At 41.3% G+C, this 25,317-nt stretch overlaps 1 protein-coding gene across 1 annotated transcript in view; it reads left to right on the top strand.

The window, feature by feature from the left end:
- LOC126188483 (sodium/potassium/calcium exchanger Nckx30C) overlaps positions 1–25,317 on the top strand; it is a 1,432,322-nt gene that overhangs the window by 1,343,669 nt on the left and 63,336 nt on the right. The window contains exon 6 of the mRNA XM_049930087.1: positions 21,262–21,406. Within this exon, the coding sequence (XP_049786044.1) occupies positions 21,262–21,406 (145 nt within the window). The remainder of the gene's footprint in view (positions 1–21,261; positions 21,407–25,317) is intronic.

Raw genomic sequence — 25,317 nt, 5'->3', positions numbered from 1 at the left:
CATTATAGAGCTGATGGTTGTCCATATTCACTCCTATGAAAACGTTTCATGTACGCATCATATTTGTTTGTTGCTGTGAATTGTTTTTGTCTGAGCTCCAAAGGAAGTGTCATTAGCAGGCTGGATTTGAGGCACACAACTGCACAACTGTACGGTTGGTGGCTTTGTTTCCAGGTCATACAGCATCCATCTTCCCCCCCCCCCCCCTCTCCCCCTGCCCATGGGAAGGGATGGTGTAACCATCATAAGAAGAGACAGCTGCCAAAGGAAAGAAGTCTCTTGGAGTCAGGCAGGTGGTCCCTGGGATGTGTGCTCGAGATGGTGAAGACCCACACTCAGAATGCATTGACCAATAGCAGATGGCTTGAATGTGGCCATGACATATGGATCTGGCTTGAAGAACTAGTAGGAGCAAATATGAAAAACACAGACATGCAGTCTCATCATCTTGGAAGATTGATATAGTATCTTGAAGGGGCCGACAGAGGCAGATCCCAGCATGGATGCCTGCATCGAAATTTCTAAGGCTGTACAACTGGAGGGCAGGGAATGGCCCAAGTGGGGTGTTCAGAGAATATTCATTAAAAAGGGGAATTGGGGGCTGCTTACAGCACCACCAGCATGAGTAGAGATGACCAGGCAGGGGTTCGCATGGTGGGGTTCATTGAAAGAAGTGCTGCATCTTGCGACATAGCTTGCCTGCAAACAGTGCAAAAGCATGCGGTGCATGGCCTGTCCAGCAGCAAGAATAGTGTAATGATAGGAGGGAGTGTGTGAGATCATGCAGAATGGTGTAGAAGGGACCAACGTCATGAGCCATAGGCAGGCATAACCAAAGGTGGATGGCATGGGAGAACTAGACCAGAAGCATGTAAGGTCTGCAGTGTGACACCACAGGCAATCACGCCACCGGAGGCAATGGTGAGGCTGGAGGTGAAGGTGCCACTGGAGGGGAGGATGCCGCTGGAGGATAAGATGCCACTGGAGGGGAATGTGCTGCTGGAGGGGAAGGTGCTGCTGGAAGCAATGGTACCACTGGAGACAAAGGTACCACTGGAGGCAAAGGTGCCATTGGGAGCAATGCTGCTTCTGGCGGCAATTGCACAACTGGAGGTGATGGTACTGCAGGAGATAGTAGTGCCATAAGAGGTAATGGTGCAGCTTAAGGCAATGGTGCCACTGGAGAAAATTATGTCACTGGAGGTGACAGTGTTGCTGGAGGCAATGATGCCCTGGGAGCAATGGTGCCACTGAAGGTGGAGATGGGTTTGTCAGATCTGCTCTGGAAAGTGCTGGTATTGCGAAAAGGTGCCACCAGTGGAATGGAAGAGGAAATAAAATAGCATGAGAGCATGGGTTAATAGGAACTTGGATAGGCGCTGCACCCAGAGGGCAGGTAATGGCTGTGAGATGGAGGGCACTCTGAAAGTTTTGAGTATGTAGGCAAGAATGAAGGACCAGAACGTGTCAAGGAGCAGTGTGGAGGATGTCACAAAATGTGTAAGGTGTCGAGATGTAGTGTAGAGGATGTCATGGTATTTGTAAGATGTCGAAGAGTGACATGGAGAATGCCACAGAATTTGTAATGTGGGATGAGCAAGAAGAGTGGAATAAGAGGGAAGGATGGGCATTGAGGAAGATGCTGTGGAATGTAGAGTTTGTGCTAGAGCATGGAACTGTCAGAATAAGCATTGAATAGGTCCTGCATCTGGGCATAGGACAGGATACCAAGGTCTGCACCTGGGTTAAGGAAATTAAGAATTCAATAAATATGAGCTCCAGAACAAGCAAGGAGAAACTGATAAGAGACAGCAGGTACTGAGAGTATACGTATGTGGTGAAAAAATAGGAACAGTCTGAATGAGATCGTGGGTATGGAAGGCTGCTCTGGTCAAGTATAACACTAGTCTTCCATGAAACATGCTAATACTATCCTCTGAGAGGATTTTGAATTTTGACCGTGAGTGTGTCTAATGGGAAAAGGTATCGGACTATAATTTTGAATATGGTGAAATTAATAGAAAAACTAAACAGACTTAGACCTTGGGAGTTAATGAAAGAGGTAAAATTCATATGTGAATTAAAAAAATGAACAGTCACCAGCCAAATTGGGCACATTAATTTGGAAAGATATGTTTAAGAAAATTGGATAATGATTATACTCCTCCATTTCCTTAGCAGCAGTAACAGTCCAGTTATCTTTCTAATATGTGAAGAATATGATGGGGACCCATAAACTAGTATAGTGTCACCTGTCAAGCCCTATGATTATTTCAGTAGAAAAGACTAATTCAAACAAAGCTAATCCTTTACTTCACTTGGAACAGTTTATATTTTACTTTGCAAGACAAAAAATTCAACGCTGAGTTTAATTAATTTCAAAAATGGAATCATTCATGACAGGAATCAAGACCACATTATGTTTAAAATGAACTTAACTTATTTGCCCTTTTTTATCACCTGTGAAGCAGGTATTTTAGCCAATAACATTTACACTATCTGTCACTGTATCCTTGCAAAACTATACTTTGCAACAACTTAGCAAAATCCTAGCTGACTTCACTTTTGTGGTTTTAGCTTTAACTGTTACTATTCTTTTCACATTTAACAAACAAAAAAGAAACCACTTTGAATCACTTGAAAGCAATAATTGTTCATTTAAACAGAATATTTGGTTTTAGTAGCACTTAGGAGAGGACCCAGCATAGGTCGATGATCAGAGTAGAAGATATGGTTCCGAGCACAGATTTATAGCATTTGGATTATTATTAAAATCACTCACACAAATTAACTGGTCCATGCTCTGATACATATCAGGATGTATGAAGTTAGTGAATCAGTAGAGAAGGTTTGGTGGCAAGCGATATGGTGGCTAACTGTACTCATGGCTTTTGAGGTACGAATGCTCTATAAAAGTTCTTCTTGGCGTGGGATTTTCAACCTGTTAGAGCCATTCCTTTTTGCCAAGAATACCAAATAATAGCCAGATCCACATCTGAGGCAAAATTCACTTGCAAAGCAGCTTCCAATTGCCTCTCTTGGCACTGTCGATGTGTACCGTGCTACGGCTGGCCACTTACTGCATCCTGTTCAGCCCAGTTTGACCGCCAAAACCATGACACTTCCATTGAGGAGCATGTAGAGGAACTCTGGCTCAACTTTAAAAGAATAGTTGACCCTGCACCAAAGAGATATGAAAAACAGTATGTACTAGAAGCAAACCTCCATTGTATACAGTCACTTTAAAGAAACTTCTAAAGAAACAGAGATTACTGCATAATAGGTGTAAAACAAGGCATAGATCTAGAGAGAGAGAGAGAGAGAGAGAGAGAGAGAGAGAGAGATGTTGAATTAAACATGTTTAGCTGTCAAGAGAGCACTGTGTGATGTCTGTTATGACTACCATAGCAGAATATTGTCAGGTGATCTTTTACAGAACCTAAAGAAATTCTGGTTGTACATAAAGTTGGTGTCCAGACCCTAGCAAATGAGACAGGAAATGAGACTGAGGATAGCAAAATAAAAGTTGAAATGCTTAACCCTGTTTTCAAATGTTCCTTTACAAAGGAAAACCCAGGCGAATTGCCCCAATTTAATCCTCATAACACTGAAAAGATGAATTAAATTAGTATTAGTGTCAGTGGTGTTGAAAAATGGCTGAAATCACTGAAATTGAACAAAGCTACATAGCCCAATAGAATCCCTGTCAGATTCTGCACAAAAATTTGCAGCTGAGTTAGCCCCTCTTCTAACTATAGTTTATCGTAGATCTGTTGAACAAAATACTGTGCCCAGTTCTTGGAAATAGGCACAGGTCACACCTGTCTACAAAAAGGTAGTAGAAGCGATCCACAAAATTATTATCCAATATTCTTGACATTAATTTGTTGTAGAATCTTAGAACATATTCTGAGCTGAAACATAACAAGGTATCTTGAGCAGAATGACCCCCCTCAATGCCAGTCAGCATGGATTTCAAAAATATCGATCATCTGAAACCCAACACACTCTTTCCTCACATGACATATTGAAATCTTTGGATCAAGTCAATCAAGTAGATGCTAAATTTCTTGATTTCCGAAAAACGTTTGACTCAGTACCACACCTACACTTATTGTCAAAAGTATGATCATATGGGATATCAAGTGAAATTTGTGACTGGATTGAGGATATATTAAGTGAAATTTGTGAATGGTTTGAGGTGACATTTTGCTAGGGGGGACGCAACATGTTATCTTGGATGGAGATCCACTGTCAGGTGTAGAAGTAAGGGAAGTGTGCCCCAGGGAAGTGTGTTGGGACCCTTGCTGTTCATGTTGCATATTAATGACCTAGCAGACAATATCAATAGTAACCTCAGACTTTTTGCACATGAGGCAGTCAGTTATAATGAAAGAAATTGCATAAATATTCAGTCAGATCTTGATAAGATTACAGATTGGTGCAAAGAATGGCAACTTTCTTTAAATGCTCAGAAATGTAAAACTGCGTACTTCACAAAATATCAATGAGTCACTGTTGGAATCGCCCAACTCTACAAATACCTTGGTGTGTAACACTTTGCAGGGATATGAAATGGAATGATCACGTAGGTTCACTTGTGGGTAAAACAGGTGGTGGACTTCAGTTTATCAGTAGAATACTGGGGAAGTGCAGTCAATCTAAAAAGGAGACAAATTACTCATGGGACCAGTTCTATAATATTGCTCAAGTGTGTGGGACCCATACCAGATAGGACTAACAGGGAATATTGAACATATGCAGAGAAGGGCAGCATGAATGTTTACATTTTTGTTTAATCTGTGGAAGAGTGTCACAGAGATACTGAAGGAACTGAACTGAAAGACTCTTGAAGTAGACATAAACTATCCTGAGGAAGTCTATTAACAAAGTTTCAAGAACCAGCTTTAAATAATTACTCTAGGAATATAGTACAACCCTCTACATATCACTCACATGGAAATCATGATGATAATATTAGAATAATTATGCACACACAGAGGCATTCAAATAATCATTCTTCCCATGTCCATATGAGAATGGAACCCTAATAACTGATACAATTGAACGTACCCTCTGCCATGCACCTTATGGTGGTTTGTAGAGTATATATGTTGACGCAGAGGTAGATGGCAGTGGTGCCAATGGAGGTGATGGTGCTGCTGGAAGTTATGGTGCTGCTGGATGTGATGGTAGTGACAGTGCCACAGGAGATGGTGCCACTGGAGACAAAGGAGCCATTGGAGGCAATGGTGTCACCAGAGGTGACTCTAGAAGCTGGATGGATAGGTTTCACTGCAGGTGATGGTGCCATTGGAGGTGATAGTGCCACATGAAGGTACTGCAGGGGGAGGTGGAACTGCAGGAGGAAATGGTGCCACGGAGGTGCAGATCAATCTTGTGAGTCTGCTCTGGAAAGGGCTGGTGCTGCAAGAAGATGCCACTGGGTAAAAAGCATAAAGAAAGAAATTATGTGTGAGAATGGGTTAATGGCTTCTTGGAAAGATGCTGTACCCAGAGTGTGGGGAAAGGCTGTGAGGTGGTGGGAGTGCCAAAGACTTTGAATATGTAGACAAGAATGAAGGACCAGAAAGTGCTGAGGAATGGTACAGAGGATGCCTTGGAATATTTAAGATATTGAAGAGTGGCATGAAGGAAGCTGTAGAATGTGTAATGTGCAGATGAGCAAGGAGAATGGGAAAAGGGAGATGAAAATCTGTGCAATACTGGTATTCAGTCAGATCTTGATAAAATTTCAAAGTTGCACAAAGATTGATAACTTGTTTAAATGTTCAGAAATGTGAAATTCTGCACCCCACAAAAATAGAAAATGTATTAAGCAATGACCACAATATCAGTGAGTCACAACTGGAATGCGTAAATATATACAAATACTTGGGTGTAACAATTTGTAGGGATATGAAATGATCATATAGATTCACTCACAGGTAAAGCAGGTGGCAGAACTCAGTTCTTTGGTAGGATCCTGGTAAAAAGCAATCAACTGACAAAGGAGACTGCTTACAAAATATAAATGCTACCCATCATATGAGTGCAATATTGCCCAAGTTTGTGGGACCCCTACCAAATATGACTAACAGAAATACTGAATTTGTATAAAGAAGGGCATCCAACATTGTAATAAACTTATTTCATTCATTGGAGAGCATCAAAAAGATGGAAAAATGTAAGCTGGCAGACATTTGGCAACAGACACCTACAATAGCATGGAAGCCTATTTAAAAATTTTCAGTTTAAGCAAGGATTCTCACAATATACAACAGTCCTCAACATATAGTTCTCTTAGAGACATATTCAATGAATTCTTCTATAGGAATGGAATGGCAAGAAAGACTAATAAGAGGTAAAATGGTAAGCACCACCAGCTATGCACCTGACAGTGGTTTGCAGACTAGAAATGTAGGACTTCTTAGAACAGAGGAAACAATGTTATCCACTGTCATCATATTTACCAATACAAATCAAACCAAAAACGATACATTTTGAAGAGATCTTTAATGATGTTTACCAGTTAAACCACATATTTTTTGCGTCAGGCAAGTATAAATATAGAAACCACCAAACACAGCCCTTTAACTTTGAAAACACGTAAACTAACATGACCACTACTCAGATTGCTTCTGTCAGTCAATCACTGTATATGACACGTAATAATGTCATGCAAATGATTTTAGCTATACAGCAGAAAACTGAGAGTGTTTATTTCAGTATATATAGATGTTGCTGGCCATGTGTTGCTGTGGCTCAGTCTAGTTAAATACAAAAGAAATATTTATGGGAACTGGACACACATCCTAATTTCATTTTCCCTCCAGTCTCTGTCCATCTCCTCCTCCCTCTTTCCTTGTCCACCTCTTCCTCCTTCCCCCTCTTCTGTCCATCACCTTCTGCCCCCTCTCTCCATCCATTTTCTTACCCCTCTCTTCCCACCTCCTCCTGCTCCCTCTCTCTGTCCATCAGTTCATCCCCCTTTCTCTGTCCACATTCTCCACCCCACCTCTCTCTCTCTCTCTCTCTCTCTCTCTTTCCATCTCTTCTGTCCCCTCTCTCTATCCATCTCCTCATTTCCCTCTATATGTTCATTTCCCTTTGTCCATCTCCTCCTTCTTGCCTCTCTCTGACCTTGTGCCTTGTTTATTGTTATTGCAAATTCAGATTCTGTAGTAGCATTCTAACCACAAGCCAAAAATTCATAAATACAACTTTCCTGTTTGCTAAAAACATTTCACTATAAAAACAGTGAAATCTCATTAGAAAACAGGAAAATATATATATATATATATATATATATATATATATATATATATATATATATATATATATATATATATATATATGGCCTATATGTGTCCAAATATTTATCACACTAATATGTAAAAATTTGAAGTAAATCGGTTGAGAGCTTTTTGAGATTTTTGGTAAGATTTTCTTTTTATCTATTACATATTTATTTATATATTACATATATTCAAAAATAACTATACAGAAGTGCAAGCAAAGTTGTCAAGATTTCAAAGCAATTGTATGTTCACCCTTTTATCCACTACATATTTATCTGTATATTAAATACATAAAAATAGATATATAAAAACACGCATGCATTCAAATACAACACTGTATCAAAATTTCAAAACAAAGAACTTTCAGAGATATATGAGTCTGGACAAATGAACATTTACATTTTTATTTACACAGAAGTAAATATCTGTTTGTCCAAAATCTTAACTGTCTGTTTTGAACAAACGAACATTTACTTCTAAATAAATCAAAATTTCATGTTCATTTGTTCATAATCTTAAATCTCAGAAAGTTCTTCACTGATTCCTTTGAAATTTTGATACAGTTTTGCATTCAAATATATGTGCATTTTTATATACCTACAGGAGTGTCATAAGGTAATTAAATATTTCTATTACATGTATTAAACAATTATTTATTATCTCTATGTACCATATGGAACATCAGAAGGTATATAAAAATCTATATTTGAATGCAATCTTGTGTCAAACTTTCAAAGCAATCGGTAAAGAACCTTCAGTGATATACAATTTTTGAACAAAGGAACATTTCCTTTTTTATTTCTATGATTATTTTTACTTTTTATGGATGATGTTTTCGGTGATAGCCTTACCTGCAGTGTAACTTGATTTCTAGTTTAAGTTGAAATATGGTATGGTAATTTGATTCTGAGCTGCTGAAGCCAATGGGCATAATTCTATAAGAAGTCATGGTTAGACTCTCCTATTGCTGTCAGCCCATATTTCCGAATTATATCTGAGTTTTGAAAACTCTGCATTCTGCTAATTTACCATATTAATCAACCAATATGGATTAAATTCTTCCATCCATCACACTGATGACTATGATTGTGTGACATCATGTATACTGTGCTGTGATTGGCTGATACAAGCAAATGGAGTAGACATGCTTCTAAATAGTTCAGTTGACAAAGGAAAATTTGGAGAAAAAATTTATGTAGCTGCAAAGTTTTATATAGTGATAAGAGGAAGGGAGGGAGAGGGGAGGTGAGAGCAAGTGCACTCATAACTGGGGGGGAAGGTGGGGCCATGTCACATCCCCCCCCCCCCCCAATAGCTCTCAGGGAAAGGAAGAAAAGTAGTGCAGTTAGGTGTTTTCTTTCAAGAAAATGATTTAAATGTCGGTATTATGTATGTTTTTAACAGGGTAGAAACTGAAACTTTTCTTATGGCTACTTGCAAGTCACCATTCATCTTCCAAAATACTAAAAATATCCCATACCCCCAACTCTAGCACCTGAGTGCTGTTTTTAGTGTGTGGTGCCACCGTTCCACTAACGCATTGCTTTGTGGGTGGTAGACTGTGGTGTGAATTTTCTTTATGCCACAGATGTTACATAAAATGGTGAACAGGCAAGACTCAAACTGCCGACCCTGGTCGGTGGTGATGGTGGTCAGACAACCAAACCTAGCAATCCATGAGGAGATGAAACCCTTGGCCATGGTCTCATCAAAAATGTTACATAAGGGGACTGCCTCTACCCAGTGGGATATGTGGTCAATAGTGGATAGAATGTATCTGTGGCCCTCCGATGGTGGAAGAGGACCAATAAGATCAATATGTACATGACGAAATCGTCCTGGAGGGATGTCGAACTTGCCCAGTCGTGGGGTGACGTGGTGGCCGATTTTGTTGCATTGGCAGGGGATGCAGCTGCACACCCAGGTCTGACAGTCGCATTTTATATTTTTCCAAATTAAATGCTCAGAGACAAGCCATGTAGTGGCAGGGATGCCAGTGTGAGCATGGTTATGTAGAGCGTTGAAGGCCTGCCAGCACAGGGGTGGTGGGAGTAACAGGCGTAAGGTACCGGTAGAAGAGTCGCACCACACCTCATCCACAATTCTGGGGAATTTAGCTTTAGTAAACACAAGGGAGGCTTGTAGGGCAGCCAGGTTGAATAAGTCAATGATGCGTGAAATAGTATTGATCCGGGAAAAAAATCTGCGGCAATGTTGTCCATGCCTTTGATGTAGCAAACGTTGGTTGTGAAATGGGAGACTAAATCAAAGTGACGGAAACACCGAGGGGGTGGGTCTATGGGAGGGTTGCAGAAAGTATCTGCAAGTGGCTTGTGATCCGTGAGGATGAAGGATGAGCAACCCTCCACGTTGGGGCAGAAGTGTTTGACAGCCTCATAGACCACAAGGAGTTCTCTATTGAAAGTGGAGTATTTCTTCTGTGCTGTTGATAGTTTCTTAGAGAAGAAATGACGAGGGCAAACCATGTCTGACTTGCGTTTCTGTAGTGCCACTCCCACTGCGATGTCACTGGCGTCCATAGTGATGAACAACTCGGCCGAGGGTCGGGGTGGGCGAGTGTCACGGCATGAGCTAAAGAAGTCTTGAATGCATTGAAAGCCTCCAGCGTAGGTGCAGTCCAGTGAACTGGTTTGAGTACTGAAGTCTGTTTACCCAACAGTGGATTTGTCAGTGGGGCCTGCACAGCAGCAGCAGACGGCAGTGAAGTGATGGCATGCACACGAGATTTGGGAGGCTGTATTCCGTCGGTGGAGATGGTGTAACCCAAGAAAGTGATGGAAGGCTGATTCAACTGGAATTTTTCTTTGTTGGCTTTGACGCCGTTGGAGTTCGAGGTCTGGAGGACCATGGATAAATGATTTTCATGTTCCTCAGCTGACTTGCTGAAAATGAGTATGTCACCCAGATATGCAAAGCAAAACTCGAACTGTCGTAAGATGGAGTCAACGAACCCTGCCACGTTTGCGCCACGTGTTTTAGGCCAAATGGCACGAAGTTGTATTGGAACAAACCAAGCGGTGTGACAATAGCTGTTTTAGGGATGTTATCCAGCGCTACAGGAATCTGGTGGTAGGCAAGTTTACAGTCAATAACACTGAAGATTGTAGCACCCGATAACATATGAGTGAAATCATTTATGATAGGCACGGGGTAATTGTCCATGGCAGTATGAGCATTTAAACGTCTGTAGTTGCCGCACATTCAGAAAGAACCATCATTTTTGAGGACGGGGTGGATTGGTGAAGACCAGTTGCTATCTGATGGCTGCAGGGTACCTGCCTCCAAAAGTTCATTAATTTGCTGTTGGGTTGCGCGCAACTTTAAAGGGTTGAGGCGTCTAATCTTGTGCCTAATAGGAGGACTGGCAGTGGTAACTATCTTGTGTGTCATTCCATCAGTGACAGAAGAAACTGAGAACTGCACATGACACAGATCAAGGTTCTGACGTGAAGTGTTTGGACGGGTAGGGTGCAACGAGGCATAGCCATTAGTGCAAGTGGGAAAAGGCAGCATGAAAGTCACATTTCTAGTACATGAGCATGGTGTGTGCTTGTTTGGAGAGGGTGGCTGTGCGCGCAGTGTGGAGCAGGTCAGAATACGTGGCAACTGTCTGCAACCTTGCACTTGGTACCCAGCGAGGGAGTGGTGTTGGCACCGCATGTGAAACAGCGATGGTCACCGAGTCATGTGGCTGGTACGTGAGAGAGGGGGAATGTTCATCAACATGCGGGGTGGCTACCCGCATGGTGGATGTGGTCGTATCATGCATGCGACTGTTATTAGAAACACTGTCTGACACATATGGCTGTTAACACAGCGAGCACATCGGGGGATGCAATGCAGAGGCGACCGGATGTGACTCATCACACGCAATTAATGTTTTTCGACTAACCTGATTGACAAGTCCTATGTCACTTTGATGATGTACTACAAGGACGCTAATAAATTGAATCGAATTGAATTGTCCAAGCTGCTGTCTGCTGGAGAAACACGATTAGGTGGTGGGACTGTGGACTGCAGTTTCAGCAGAGAGGTATGAGCCACGACAAGCTCGTTGTAAGTGTGTGCTATTTGTTGTTTCAGCTTATTGATTTCCTGGCGGAGTTGTGCCGCCGAGTCGTATTCTGACAGTAGGTTAGTGACGCAGGACACAATGTCACCTGCGAGGGCCGAGCATTCGCGTACCAACTCACATGTTTTGAGAGAAACAGAAAGTAGAACATAAGTGCAGAAGCACAGTTTCTGAGTGTTAGTGGGATGGTATAGCACTGAGCCCTGGACTACGTTCAGAGAGAGTTTGTAATGGGACAAAAAATCCATACCAAAAATTGGTTCATTGATGTCGGCAATGTAGAAGGTCCATGGAAAACACAGAGAAGGAGATAGGTGCACTGTAACTTTGACAGAACCTGAGGTTTGTAACATTGATGCATTGACAGCTCATAGAAGAGACTTCGTCGGTGAAAAGACGGGCGGAGCCATCGATGTAGGTACGTTAGACACGTCAGCACCAGAGTCGACTAGGAAAACGAGCCATGATGAAATGTCAGTCACGTACAAACGACCGCTTGGCCGGGTGGACGAGAGGATGGAGTGCAATGTATGAGGACATTTGTGAAGTTCCCTGCAGGACTTGGCATCTTTTAGGTCCTGCAGTTGGCAAGGTAATCGGCACTTCTTGGCATTATCGCCAAAAATCTTGTGGTACCATCAGTATGGATGAGCCGGATGCAGTGGTGGTGGTGACTGCAGCAGTGGAGGAGGCTTGTCCTCGTTGATTTGTTCTGGAATGTATACTGGCACTTATGGTGTGTGGGCAATCCTGGAGTGCTCGGAAGGTTGGGGGAGCAAGCCGATACTGCCAGGTGATGTAGAAGGCATGGAGGCAGAGCGAGCCCTGCCTCTGCCAGCAGACGGCCAGTAAGCAGGAGCAGTTGTGCCAACTAGCGGTGAGTGGTGAACTGGTTGGTGTTGTCATAGCAACGAATACAGTTGGTCTGCAATGCAGAGACAAGAGCCAGTTGACTCAAAGGAGTGCAGTAGCAGGAGGATCTGTAAGTCGGTAGGCAATTTGGCAGACCACACCGCCCACAGAGTGACATCTGGAGTGGTATGCTCACTCACAAGTAACCGAAGGCGGTGCCAGAGTTGTGATGGAGTTCAGTACTCCAGATGTTCCTCATACGAGATCTTGATGATTAATTCTTGTGTGAGCAGGCGAGTTGTTCCATGATCATTTTCTTTGTGAACTCATACTTCAGTGGAGGCAGTAGTGAGTGGAGTAGTTTGCAAATTAAGTCCGAGGTGCATGACAAGACACAGGAATTTAGAGTTGTCGTCAGACACATGATGCAACTCGAAAAGATGCTCGACAAGTGCAAACCATGATAAGGGGTTGTCTTCATATAAAGGTGGCAGCTATGGCAGATGACCTGGGGGAGAGAACAAAGGCAGCTTCGGTGTCCCTTGGAAAACCAGCTGGTCTGTGGCAGAAGAGGCCATACAGCAGGCCAGCACAGTAGGTGTGGGTGTGTTAAGGCAAGAACGTCCATAGCAATGAGGGTTTTCATTGCCTTTGATGTGTCGCATAAACATGATGCGGCTGGCACGGTCGCTACCATGGGAACAAGTGGTTGCACAATACATGTAGGGGTCCCATAAACTGGACTGTAGGTTACAGGTACTGATTTGAATTTGCCCACCTCAGAAATAACACAGAAGGCCGTCATGGCATACACAGGCATAGCTGTGGGATAGGCGAGCGGCCTGAGCAGTCATAACTGGGATCCCCTGCGAGTGTGTGTGTGTGTGGGGGGGGGGGGGGGGGGGCAGGGGAGGGGGAGAGGTTGGTAACTTGTGTGACAAAAGTGTGAGTTCTCTGTGCACATTGAAAACACGTTTCATGGGGTCAGACTACAAATTACCAGTGAAACTTGTGGAAGATCACTGCGGTACGGTAATATGCCCCTGGAAGGCAAAACGCCGAAAGATGTATGTGAACCCACGTGGTCGAAAAGTTGAGCAACAGGTCTGGGGGGTGAGCAAAGAGAATTTTGCACACAAAAATGTCCATCGTTAGTCTGCAAATGAGGCAAACTGGAACAGGTCATGATTGATAGTGGCTGGGTGCATTTTGCACATATGGTGGTGTTGCACACGACATGAAAGTAGCTATTGTTGCGGCCCGTTGAGAGTAAAAGTGCATGTGCGAATGTAGATCGCTTTGAATATTATAAGATCAATCGGAGGGTACACAGTTCTGAATGTTATCCACTTCACACTTCACATATTGGCAAGCACAGTCCAGTGACACATTTTTTGAGTTAACAGAGTAGCACTTGACCATTGTAGAACAACAAAGTTTGAGGTTAATGTGGTTGGATATCGCGAATCACTATGGAGTAATGGAGAGCCAGCTGTTGGCAAAGGATTGAAGGGGTCCGGCGGTCATAATTGGGCTACCAGATCTTCAAACAAAGCGTTGGGTGAGGTGGCCATGGCGGCGTGTGGATAACCTGTTGATTTACAAGACCCAGTGCGGAAGTTGCAGAAGACGTAAAAACTTCGGGGTCACCAGTATGGAAACAGGATACAAATAGCGGTATACAGAATGAACTGTCCCCACTAATATCAGCACATACATGTATTTCAACAATTATCATACATGTGCAAACAGTAAAAGGTTTAAGAACAGACTGAATTAACATGGCAGCTCAGATGAGCGACCTGAGTCCCAAAGATTAATGTTGTCTATGGTCAATTTGACCTATCGACTCAACAGGTAGTTCATTGGCAATGCAGTGTATAGACATGCCTGGGGGTGTTTATTTCCCACAGAATGCATTGACATTACATGGAATACAGTTATGAATTACTAATAATACTAACACAAGAAACTAATATGAACAGAATCTATGTAATGCAGGCTGTCATACAACACTAGAGGGAAACTGATTCTTAGTCATCCTGTATGGCAGCTGTAGCCTTCTTAGGGGAAAGATAACTTCCTCCACCACAAGTGCTGCTCAGTTTTCAGTTTACAGACAGACTATACCACCCCAGCATTTCCTATCCAGTTCTTTCATGTTGTTGTTGTTGTGGTCTTCAGTCCTGAGACTGGTTTGATGCAGCTCTCCATGCTAATCTATCCTGTGCAAGCTTCTTCATCTCCCAGTACCTACTGCAGCCTACATCCTTCTGAATCTGCTTAGTGTATTCATCTCTTGGTCTCCCTCTACGATTTTTACCCTCCACGCTGCCCTCCAATGCTAAATTTGTGATCCCTTGATGCCTCAGACATGTCCTATCAACCGATCCCTTCTTCTAGTCAAGTTGTGCCACAAACTTCTCTTCTCCCCAATTCTATTCAATACCTCTTCATTAGTTACGTGATCTACCCACCTAATCTTCAACATTCTTCTGTAGCACCACATTTCAAAAGCTTCTATTCTCTTCTTGTCCAAACTATTTATTGTCCATGTTTCACTTCCATACATGGCTACACTCCATACAAATACTTTCAGAAACGACTTCCTGACACTTAAATCTATACTCAATGTTAACAAATTTCTCTTCTTCAGAAATACTTTCCTTGCCATTGCCAGTCTACATTTTATATCCTCTCTACTTCGACCATCATCAGTTATTTTGCTTCCCAAATAGCAAAACTCCTTTACTACTTTAAGTGTCTCATTTCCTAATCTAATTCCCTCAGCATCACCCGACTTAATTCGACTACATTCCATTATCATCATTTTGCTTTTGTTGATGTTCATCTTATATCCTCCTTTCAAGACACTGTCCATTCCGTTCAACTGCTCTTCCAAGTCCTTTGCTGTCTCTGAGAGAATTACAATGTCATTGACGAACCTCAAAGTTTTTATTTCTTCTCCCTGGATTTTAATACCTACTCCAAATTTTTCTTTTGTTTCCTTTACTGCTTGCTCAATATACAGATTGAATAACATCGGGGAGAGGCTACAACCCTGTCGCACTCCCTTCCCAACCACTGCTTCCCTTTCATGTCACTCGACTCTTATAACTGCCATCTGGTTTCTGTACAAATTGTAAATAGCCTTTCGCTCCCTGTATTTTACCCCTGCCACCTTTAGAATTTGAGAGAGAGTATTCCAGTCAACATTGTCAAAAGCTTTCTCTAAGTCTACAAATGCTAGAAACGTAGATTTGCCTTTCCTTAATCTTTCTTCTAAGGTAAGTCGTAAGGTCAGTATTGCCTCACATGTTCCAACATTTTTACGGAATCCAAACTGATCTTCCCCGAGGTTGGCTTCTACCAGTTTTTCCATTCATCTGTAAATAATCCATGTTACTATTTTGCAGCTGTGACTTATTAAACTGATAATTCGGTAGCTTTCACATCTGTCAACACCTGCTTTCTTTGGGATTGGAATTATTATATTCTTCTTGAAGTCTGAGGGTATTTCACCTGTCTCGTACATCTTGCTCACCAGATGGTAGAGTTTTGTCAGGACTGGCTCACCAAAGGCCGTCAGTAGTTTCAATGGAATGTTGTCTACTCCTGGGGCCTTGTTTCGACTCAGGTCTTTCAGTGCTCTGTCAAACTCTTCACGCAATATTGTATCTCCCATTTCATCTTCATTTACATCCTCTCCCATTTCCATAATATTGTCCTCAAGTACATCGCCCTTGTATAGACCCCCTATATCCTCCTTCCACCTTTCTGCTTTCCCCTCTTTGCTTAGAACTGGGTTTCCGTCTGAGCTCATGATATTCATACAAGTGGCTCTCTTTTCTCCAAAGGTCTCTTTAATTTTCCTGTAGGCTGTATCTATCTTACCCCTAGTGAGATAAGCCTCTACTTCCTTACATTTGTCCTCTAGCCATGCCTGCTTAGCCATTTTGCACTTCCTGTCGATCTCATTTTTGAGACGTTTTATTCCTTTTTGCCTGCTTCATTTACTGCATTTTTATATTTTCTCCTTTCATCAATTAAATTTAATATTTCTTCTGTTACCCAAGGATTTCTACTAGCCCTCGTCTTTTTACCTACTTGATCCTCTGCTGCCTTCACTACTTCATCCCTCTGAGCTACCCATTCTTCTTCTACTGTATTTCTTTCCCCCATTCCTGTCATTTGTTCCCGTATGCTGTCCCTGAAACTCTGTACAACCTCTGGTTTAGTCAGTTTATCCAGGTCCCATCTCCTTAAATTCCCACCTTTTTGCAATTTCTTCAGTTTTAATCTACAGTTCATAACCAATAGATTGTGGTCAGAGTCCACATCTGCCCCTGGAAATGTCTTACAATTTAAAACCTGGTTCCTAAATCTCTGTCTTACCATTATATAATCTATCTGATACCTTTTAGTATCTCCAGGATTCTTCCATGTATACAACCTTCTTATATGATTCTTGAACCAGGTGTTAGCTATGATTAAGTTATGCTCTGTGCAAAATTCTACCAGACGGCTTCCTCTTTCATTTCTCTCCCCCAATCCATATTCACCTACTATGTTTCCTTCTCTCCCTTTTCCTACAGTCGAATTCCAGTCACCCACGACTATTAAATTTTCGTCTCCCTTCACTACCTGAATAATTTCTTTTATCTCATCATACATTTTTTCAATTTCTTCATCATCTGCAGAGCTAGTTGGCATATAAACTTGTACTACTGTGGTAGGCATAGGCTTCATGTCTATCTTGGCCACTATAATACGTTCACAATGCTGTTAGTAGTAGCTTACCTGCACTCCTATTTTTTTATTCATTATTAAACCTACTCCTGCATTACCCCTATTTGATTTTGTATTTATAACCCTGTATTCACCTGACCAGAAGTCTTGTTCCTCCTGCCACCGAACTTCACTAATTCCCACTATATCTAACTTTAACCTATCCATTTCCATTTTTAAATTTTCTAACCTACCTGCCCGATTAAGGGATCTGACATTCCACGCTCCGATCCGTAGAATGCCAGTTTTCTTTCTCCTGATAACGACGTCCTCTTGAGTAGTCCCTGCCCGGAGATCCGAATGGGGGACTATTTTACCTCCGGAATATTTTACCCAAGAGGACGCCATCATCATTTAACCATACAGTAAAGCGTCATGCCCTTGGGAAAAATTACGACTGTAGTTTCCCCTTGCTTTCAGCCGTTCGCAGTACCACAACAGCAAGGCTGTGTTGGTTAATGTTACAAGGCCAGATCCGTCAATCATCCAGACTGTTGCCCCTGCAACTACTGAAAAGGCTGCTGCCCCTCTTCTGCCTCTCTTTCATGTGAGCAGACAAAATAACTGAGCCTGTGTTTGTATAATGGAGTTATTTTCAGTTTACTAAGTGAGTATTTATTTGCAGTTGCTACATGAGCAACTATGTAAAAAAGCTCAACTTCTGGAGCTGTCAGTGGTCTACCATGCTGAAGAAACTGCTCCAAGTGTAACATGCTTTCAATATGTAGCCAACAATGTCAATTTCATTGTCTCCATTATCAATGACTGGAATATGTTTTGCATCTCAAGAGTATTAAATACATCCCCCAGCTTCAGGTCTCCCAACATCTGAGGAGGCTCAGGGGCTTAAATTGCCTACCTCTGTAACACAAGTAGGTTACCTAGGTGTTATGGAACTTAAGATATTTCAACAAAAGCTGAGGAATGCCTTGCAGCAGATTAGTGTTCTAGATTGAAATGTTATCATTCCCATTCCATCAGACCTATTGATACCCACCTTAGAAGATGTACTGTAGATGCGTGGTAAGGGGCTCCACTCATTGCAGCCCACTCTACAAGTGCCAGTAACTAAAGAATGGAAGGGATTTATGAAGTCTACCAGTAACACAGTTAATGGTGAGAGAAGTGCAGTAACTTTCTGGTCATTCACTAATTCACTACTGACTGCAACACTGTTACATGGCTTCACAATATGCTGTCGTCCGCCGCTCGTGGTCTCGCGGTAGCGTTCTCGCTTCCCGAGCACGGGGTCCCGGGTTCGATTCCCGGCGGGGTCAGGGATTTTCACCTGCCTCGAGATGACTGGGTGTTTGTGCTGTCCTCATCATTTCATCATCATCCAGAAAAGTGGCAACATTGGACTGAGAAAAGATTGGGTAATTGTACGGGCGCTGATAACCACGCAGTTGAGCGCCCCACAAACCAAACATCATCATCACAATATGCTGTCAATGGCAAAAAGCTGCAGTATGCCACATTTACCAATCCAGTCCCTTTCCCACCAACACTATATAGGTGACTGGCAATGTCACACTTACAAATTAAGCACTTCTCATCCACTGTTTATAGGAACATATTATACATAAAACCTCAGTTAACAATTACTTCATAAACTGAAAATAACTCCACTGTATAAACACTAGGTCACTAAATTTATTTTCTCTATTTAAAAAAGAGAAATTGACATGAAATGCTGGGAAGTGTAGTCTGTCTGTAAACTGAAAAGCAAGCAGCACTCATCATGGAAGTGGTCACCTTTCCCAGAAGAATGCTACAACTGCCATACAGGATGGCTAAGAATCAATCTCTCCTGTAGCAGTGTAGAACAGGTTGCAGATATTAATGTAGAATCTGTCCACATGCTTTCCTTGCATCTGTATTCGATGTAATGTTAACACACTTTGTGGAAAATAAACACTCCTGGACATTTCCACTCATGCACTGCCAGTGATTCATGCAGCACACTGTGGAAGTGTCAGCACAGCTTTATGAAATACCTGTAGTTGGTTTCTGTGATGTAGTGATCTACCTTTCCTCAGGCTTCTAACCACCACCCCTGCCTTTCCAGCCTGTTATACCACCAGAACACAATGTATCCATTAACACACTTCTACTGCAGGTAGATGTGGTACACACATTTAATACTTGTTTTTAACCCACTTTATTTAATAATAAATATCAATTTTATACCATTAAAACACATTTTTTTTATAAGCTATGATTTTTCCATCCTCTGGAACGTGGAAGTTAGTAGTCCCAGAGAAAAAAAATGAATATGACCTTTTTTGGAAGAGATTTAATGTACTTTAATTTTATACTGATAGGTATTTTCACTAGATGTCATAGTTTTCAAGAGAAAAATGTAAAAAAAGTGATCTTTACACATAGACACACAGCCCCTCGTCCCTCCCACCCCACCCAGACCCAACCTGTCAGAAATTTTAGTATGCTGCTGTTCATTACGCTAACTCTCCCCCTCCTTCAACCACTGTACAAATACTTGTGACTATATGAATGTTTCCCCACAGTCAACATTTTTTTTTTTTTGTCTTCATTGACTGAGCTGACAGCTGAAGTGTATTAATTATATTTGCATGTATGAAAATATGTACTTTACCTAAAAACAAAGATGATGTGACTTACCAAATGAAGGTGCTGGCAGGTCGACAGACACACAAACGAACACAAACATACACACAAAATTCAAGCTTTCGCAACAAACTGTTGCCTCATCAGGAAAGAGGGAAGGAGAGGGAAAGACAAAAGGATGTGGGTTTTAAGGGAGAGGGTAAGGAGTCATTCCAGTACCGGGAGCGGAAAGACTTACCTTAGGGGGAAAAAAGGACGGGTATACACTCGCACACACGCACACATATCCATCCGCACATATACAGACACAAGCAGACATATTTAAAGACAAAGAGTTTGGGCAGAGATGTCAGTCGAGGCAGAAGTGCAGAGGCAAAGATGTTGTTGAATGACAGGTGAGGTATGAGTGGCGGCAACTTGAAATTAGCGGAGATTGAGGCCTGGTGGATAACGGGAAGCCCTCATACCTCACCTGTCATTCAACAACATCTTTGCCTCTGCACTTCTGCCTCAACTGACATCTCTGCCCAAACTCTTTGTCTTTAAATATGTCTGCTTGTGTCTGTATATGTGCGGATGGATATGTGTGTGTGTGCGAGTGTATACCCGTCCTTTTTTCCCCCTAAGGTAAGTCTTTCCACCCCCCAGGACTGGAATGACTCCTTACCCTCTCCCTTAAAACCCACATCCTTTCGTCTTTCCCTCTCCTTCCCTCTTTCCTGATGAGGCAACAGTTTGTTGCGAAAGCTTGAATTTTGTGTGTATGTTTGTGTTCATTTGTATGTCTGTCGACCTGCCAGCACCTTCATTTGGTAAGTCACATCATCTTTGTTTTTAGGTATATTTTTCCTACGTGGAATGTTTCCTTCTATTATAAAAATATGTACTTTAATTGATGAAGTGCATTAAAGATCTCTCAAAATGCACCAGTTTCTGTACAGTTTGTTGTGTTAAACTGTCAGAAAATGTGATATCAGTGAATAAAACTTTTACTGGAATTAAGTTCATTTTCGTCTGACATCACATCTAGGGATGAACAATCATTTTTCTCAGCTTCAATATAAAGGTTGAATTCTGATTTCAGCATTAAAATTGTATCTGGTATACATATTAGTAATCTGGTATCCCCTTATGTTTATGACATTTTTGTATGAAAACGGGGAAAATACCAAATTTCATGTCATTTTGTGAAAATAGTTGATTTTGTGTTATGTTTCCTTTTATCATTAACCTGAAATTTTCATCTAAAGGCACAAGAAATAGCAATAATCAAAGTAATGAACTACATAAAAAGGATGGATAAATTTTATTATCTGCCAGCACAGTATATATCTTTCAGAAACAGAATATAATGGAAACGCTACTGGGTGGAGAGTGGAGATGTTCAAGTAAACATTCCCTTAAGCAAATATATCTGATATTTTTTTCATCATGTACATAACCACTGGTATCATTAGTGACATGATCTTATCCTGCTGTATACCATAAGGAATGGAGCACCCACCCTCTGTTAATTATAACTATATTTTCTTAAAATTATCATCATTGTATTTAGATGTGGCCGGAGGCATACCAAATTTGTAGCAATCATGTGATGATAGTCCAAATACTACATGTCATTATTTTCTTGTGTTTCAGATGGTAGATGAGGATGAAGAAGAAGCGAATGAAGCACTGGATATGTCGTGGCCAAACACAGCACGTAAACGGGTCACTTACCTACTTGTGGCACCCATTGTCTTCCCTCTATGGGTCACCTTGCCTGACGCACGAACTCCAAGAGGTAAGATACACAAAATCTACTTTACACAGGATCATAAACAGTCTTTCTTTGTTCTTTGGTGAATTCTTCAAGATGACTGGATAGTTCTAATTTTTTATTCTTTATCCTGCATTAATATTAACTTGAAACATGCAAAATGTTGGAAACTGATGGATGTTAACCTTATTACTTTATGTATGACAAACTATAATGTTCAGAAATGTTTCATAACGTCAGCCATTAAGTGAAACTACAGATCTCAATTCTGAAGCAGTAATCGTAGATGCTGAAAAGTTTAGTTTCACCCATATACTAATCAGAGGAATTTTATGGCATTTAGGATTCTTAAACACACATAACATCACTTTTATTACACTTTTTTTGGTGCTCTGATGCTGTTAGCTGTCAAATTGCTTTCCTTTCTTTGATCTCAACTGAATCACTACAATTAATTCACTGTCTGACAAAAAAAAGTGAAGCACCTAGAAGGGGAGGAGGAAATGAAATGAAACTTCATTGGTTGGGAAGTATATGATGTTATTTCAGTGACAAAAAAGCTGGGTCGAATGTACAAAGAACTTGGCAGTATGTGCCTGCTTATCAGTATGACATAACCTCCTCTGTCCTGGATGCGAGCATTTATCCAGTCCTGGATACTGGCACCAAGAGGGAGTTGATGTCCAAGCTGGTCTGACACATTCTATAAGGGACAGATCTATGGATTGTGCTGGCCATGGGAGCACCTTAACATCAAGCAGACACTTCTGAAACATGTGCCATATGTAGATGGTTCCTGTTGAAAAATGGCATCATGACAATGTTGCACAAGAGGTAACACATGAGATTACAGGATGTCCACAATGTGCTGTTGTACCATCATAATTCCCTCAGTCACTACCACCTGTGACCTGAAGTCATATCTGATGGGCCCCCACACAGTGAATCCAGGAGTTACACCACCATGCGACCCTGAAACATTGAAACAGTGAAAATGATGGTCATCTGAGCTAATGTAGCACCATTAGTCATTATTGAACTCACTGTTACGCCATTCATCAGCAGTACATGCTGCCCAGTCATGGCACCACTATAAATGCAGCTAATGTGTTAATGATAGCCTACATGTGGGACAGTGATTCACTTGTCCAGCTGCTGCTTGTCTTTGACCAAAGCTGCAGGATGACATAGAATGTTGCAAGGAGTCCATACTTATTCTTGGATATCAGGTGCAGGTGTGTAGAGGTTAAAGTGTGTTTAGTGCACAGTCATTGTGGTCATCAGATGAATTCAACCAGAGCCTGGATGATGAGTAGGCCTGCCCTCACATTCACATGCAGTCCAACATTGAGGCACTATCACACATGAAGCTTGATATAGCACAATTCAACCAGTCAGTCAAGTGGCAGCCCACAGTGAGGCCCATTTCAAACACTGGCAGGTGCAGATAACACTTTCTAACTAGAGTACACAGCATCCTCATGTTCTTCACAGTGACCACTCCACTGGTTGAAACCTTAAATTAAGAGAAGTGAGATTCTTGGGGAAAATTTAAGTGTGTATCTAAAGGATAGGCAAATGGGAAATAGAGATAGTGTATTTGTTGTAGTAGACAAAAAACTCAGATCCACCGATATAGAAATTAAAGCTGCACATGAGATTGTTTAGTTGAGAATTAGTATAAGGGGTGGGCATAAAATGATAATTGGATCCTTGTATTACCCACTAGATTCATATTTTGATGTAACTGAAAACTTTAGAGAAACCTCATTTTACTTGTACATAAGTTCCCCAGTCATACTACAATTTTGTTAGTGGTGAGCATGATAAGACATATTGTGAAACTTTGTTAATGCCTTCTCTGAAAGCTACCTAGAAGAAGTAGTTAGGAATGTCACTCATGGTGGAAATATATTATATCTAATGGCAACAAACACATCTGAACTCTTTGAGGATGTCCATTTCAAAATTGGTATCAGTAACCATGACACAGGTGTGGCAACAGTGATTACCAAAGTAAAAAGGACAACTAAAACAAGCAGGAAGGTATATATGTTCAGTAAACTAGATAAAAAATCAGTAGTGTCATATCTTAAAGTGTAACTTGAAACTTTCAGCACAAATCAAGGACATGTAGTGGAACCCTGGTTCAAGTTTAAAAGAATAGTAGACCATGCACTGGATAGATAAGTATTGGACTGAATGGTCCATAATGGCAGGAAACCTCCATGGCATACAGTCACTGTAAAGAAACTTCTAAAGCAACAAAGATTACTGCATAACAGGCATAAAATAAAGTGTATGGCTATAGATAAAGAGATGCTGAATGAAATCCATTTGGCTGTCAAGAGAGCAATGCATGGTGCCTTCAATGACTACCACAGCAGAATATTATCAAGAGATCTTTCACAGAACCCAAAGAAATTCTGGTCATATCAAAAGGCTGTTGACTGAACTTCGAGGTAGCAAAGCAAAAGCTGAAATGATAAACTCCCGTTTTGAAATGTTCCTTTATAAAGGAAAACTGATGAGAACTGCCCCAAATTAATAATTGTACCGCTGAAAAGATGAATGAAATTAGTATTAGTGACAGTGGTGTTGAGAAACAGCTGAAATCATTAAAACTGAACAAAAGCTCCAGGCCCTGATGTAACCACTGTCAGATTGTATACCAATTTTGCAGCTGAGTTAGCTCCTCTTCTAACTAAAATCTATCATAGATCCCTCAAATAAAAAAACCATCACAAGTTCTTCGAAAAAGGCACAGGTCACACCTGTCTACAAGAAGGGTAGTAGAAGTGATCCACAAAATTACCATCCAATATTCTTGACAGCAAATTGTTGTAGAATCTTAGAATATTCTGACCTCAAACATAATGAACGGAATGACCTCCTCAGTGCCACCATGTGAAACCCAACTCTCACTTTTCTCACATGACATACTCAACACTTTGGGTTGAGGCAATCAGGTACGAGCAGTATTTCTTGATTTCTGAGCAGCATCTGACTCACTACCACAGCTACACCTATTCTCAAAAGTATGATCATATGGGGTATCAAGTGAAACTTGTGACTGAGGACGTTTTGGTAGGGAGGACACAACATGTTATCTTGCATGGAGAGTCATCATCAGATGTAGAAGTAACTTTGTGTGTGCCCCAGGGAAGAGTGTTGGAACCTTTTAGCCAAGGGAAATGTGTTGGGGCCCTTACTGTCCATGTTGTATGTTAATGACCTTGCAGGCAATATTAATAGTAAAATCAGGATTTTTGCAGATGATGCAGTTAACTATAATGGAGTACTATCTGAGAGGAGGTGCATGAATATTCAGCCAGATCTTGATAAGATTTCAATGTGATGCAGAGATTGGCAACTTGCTCTACATGTTCAGAAATGTAAAATTTTGCATTTCACAAAAAGAAAAAATGTAGTTTCCTGTGACTATAATACCGATGCTGCAATCAGCCAACTCATACAAATACCTGGGTGTAACACTTTCTAGGGATATGAAATGGAATCATCACATAGGTTCACTCATGGTAAAGCAGGTAGTAGACTTTGGTGTGTTGCTAAAATACTGGCAAAGTGCAATCAGTCTACAAAAGAGATTGCTTACAAACCACTTGTGCAACTGGTTCTAGAATACTGCTCAAGTGTGTGGGACCCATACCAGATAGGACTAACAGGGGATATTGAACGTATACAGAGAATGGCAGAATGAATTACCACATTTTTGTTTAATCTGTGGGAGAATACCACAGAGATAATGAAGGAACTGAACTGGCAGACTCTTATGCATTCAAACAATCCTTCTTGTGCTCTATCTTGAATAGAACAGGAAGAAACCCCAATAACTGGTAGAATGGGATGTTCCCTCTGCCATGCTCCTCACTGTGGTTTGCAGATTATAGAGATAGGTGCAAATGTAAAAGTAG

The sequence above is a fragment of the Schistocerca cancellata genome, chromosome 5 (assembly GCF_023864275.1).
Source record: "Schistocerca cancellata isolate TAMUIC-IGC-003103 chromosome 5, iqSchCanc2.1, whole genome shotgun sequence".
Lineage (NCBI taxonomy): Eukaryota > Metazoa > Arthropoda > Insecta > Orthoptera > Acrididae > Schistocerca > Schistocerca cancellata.
The sequence above is the reverse complement of the archived record's forward strand: the minus strand, read 5'-3'. Positions and strand labels throughout refer to the sequence as shown.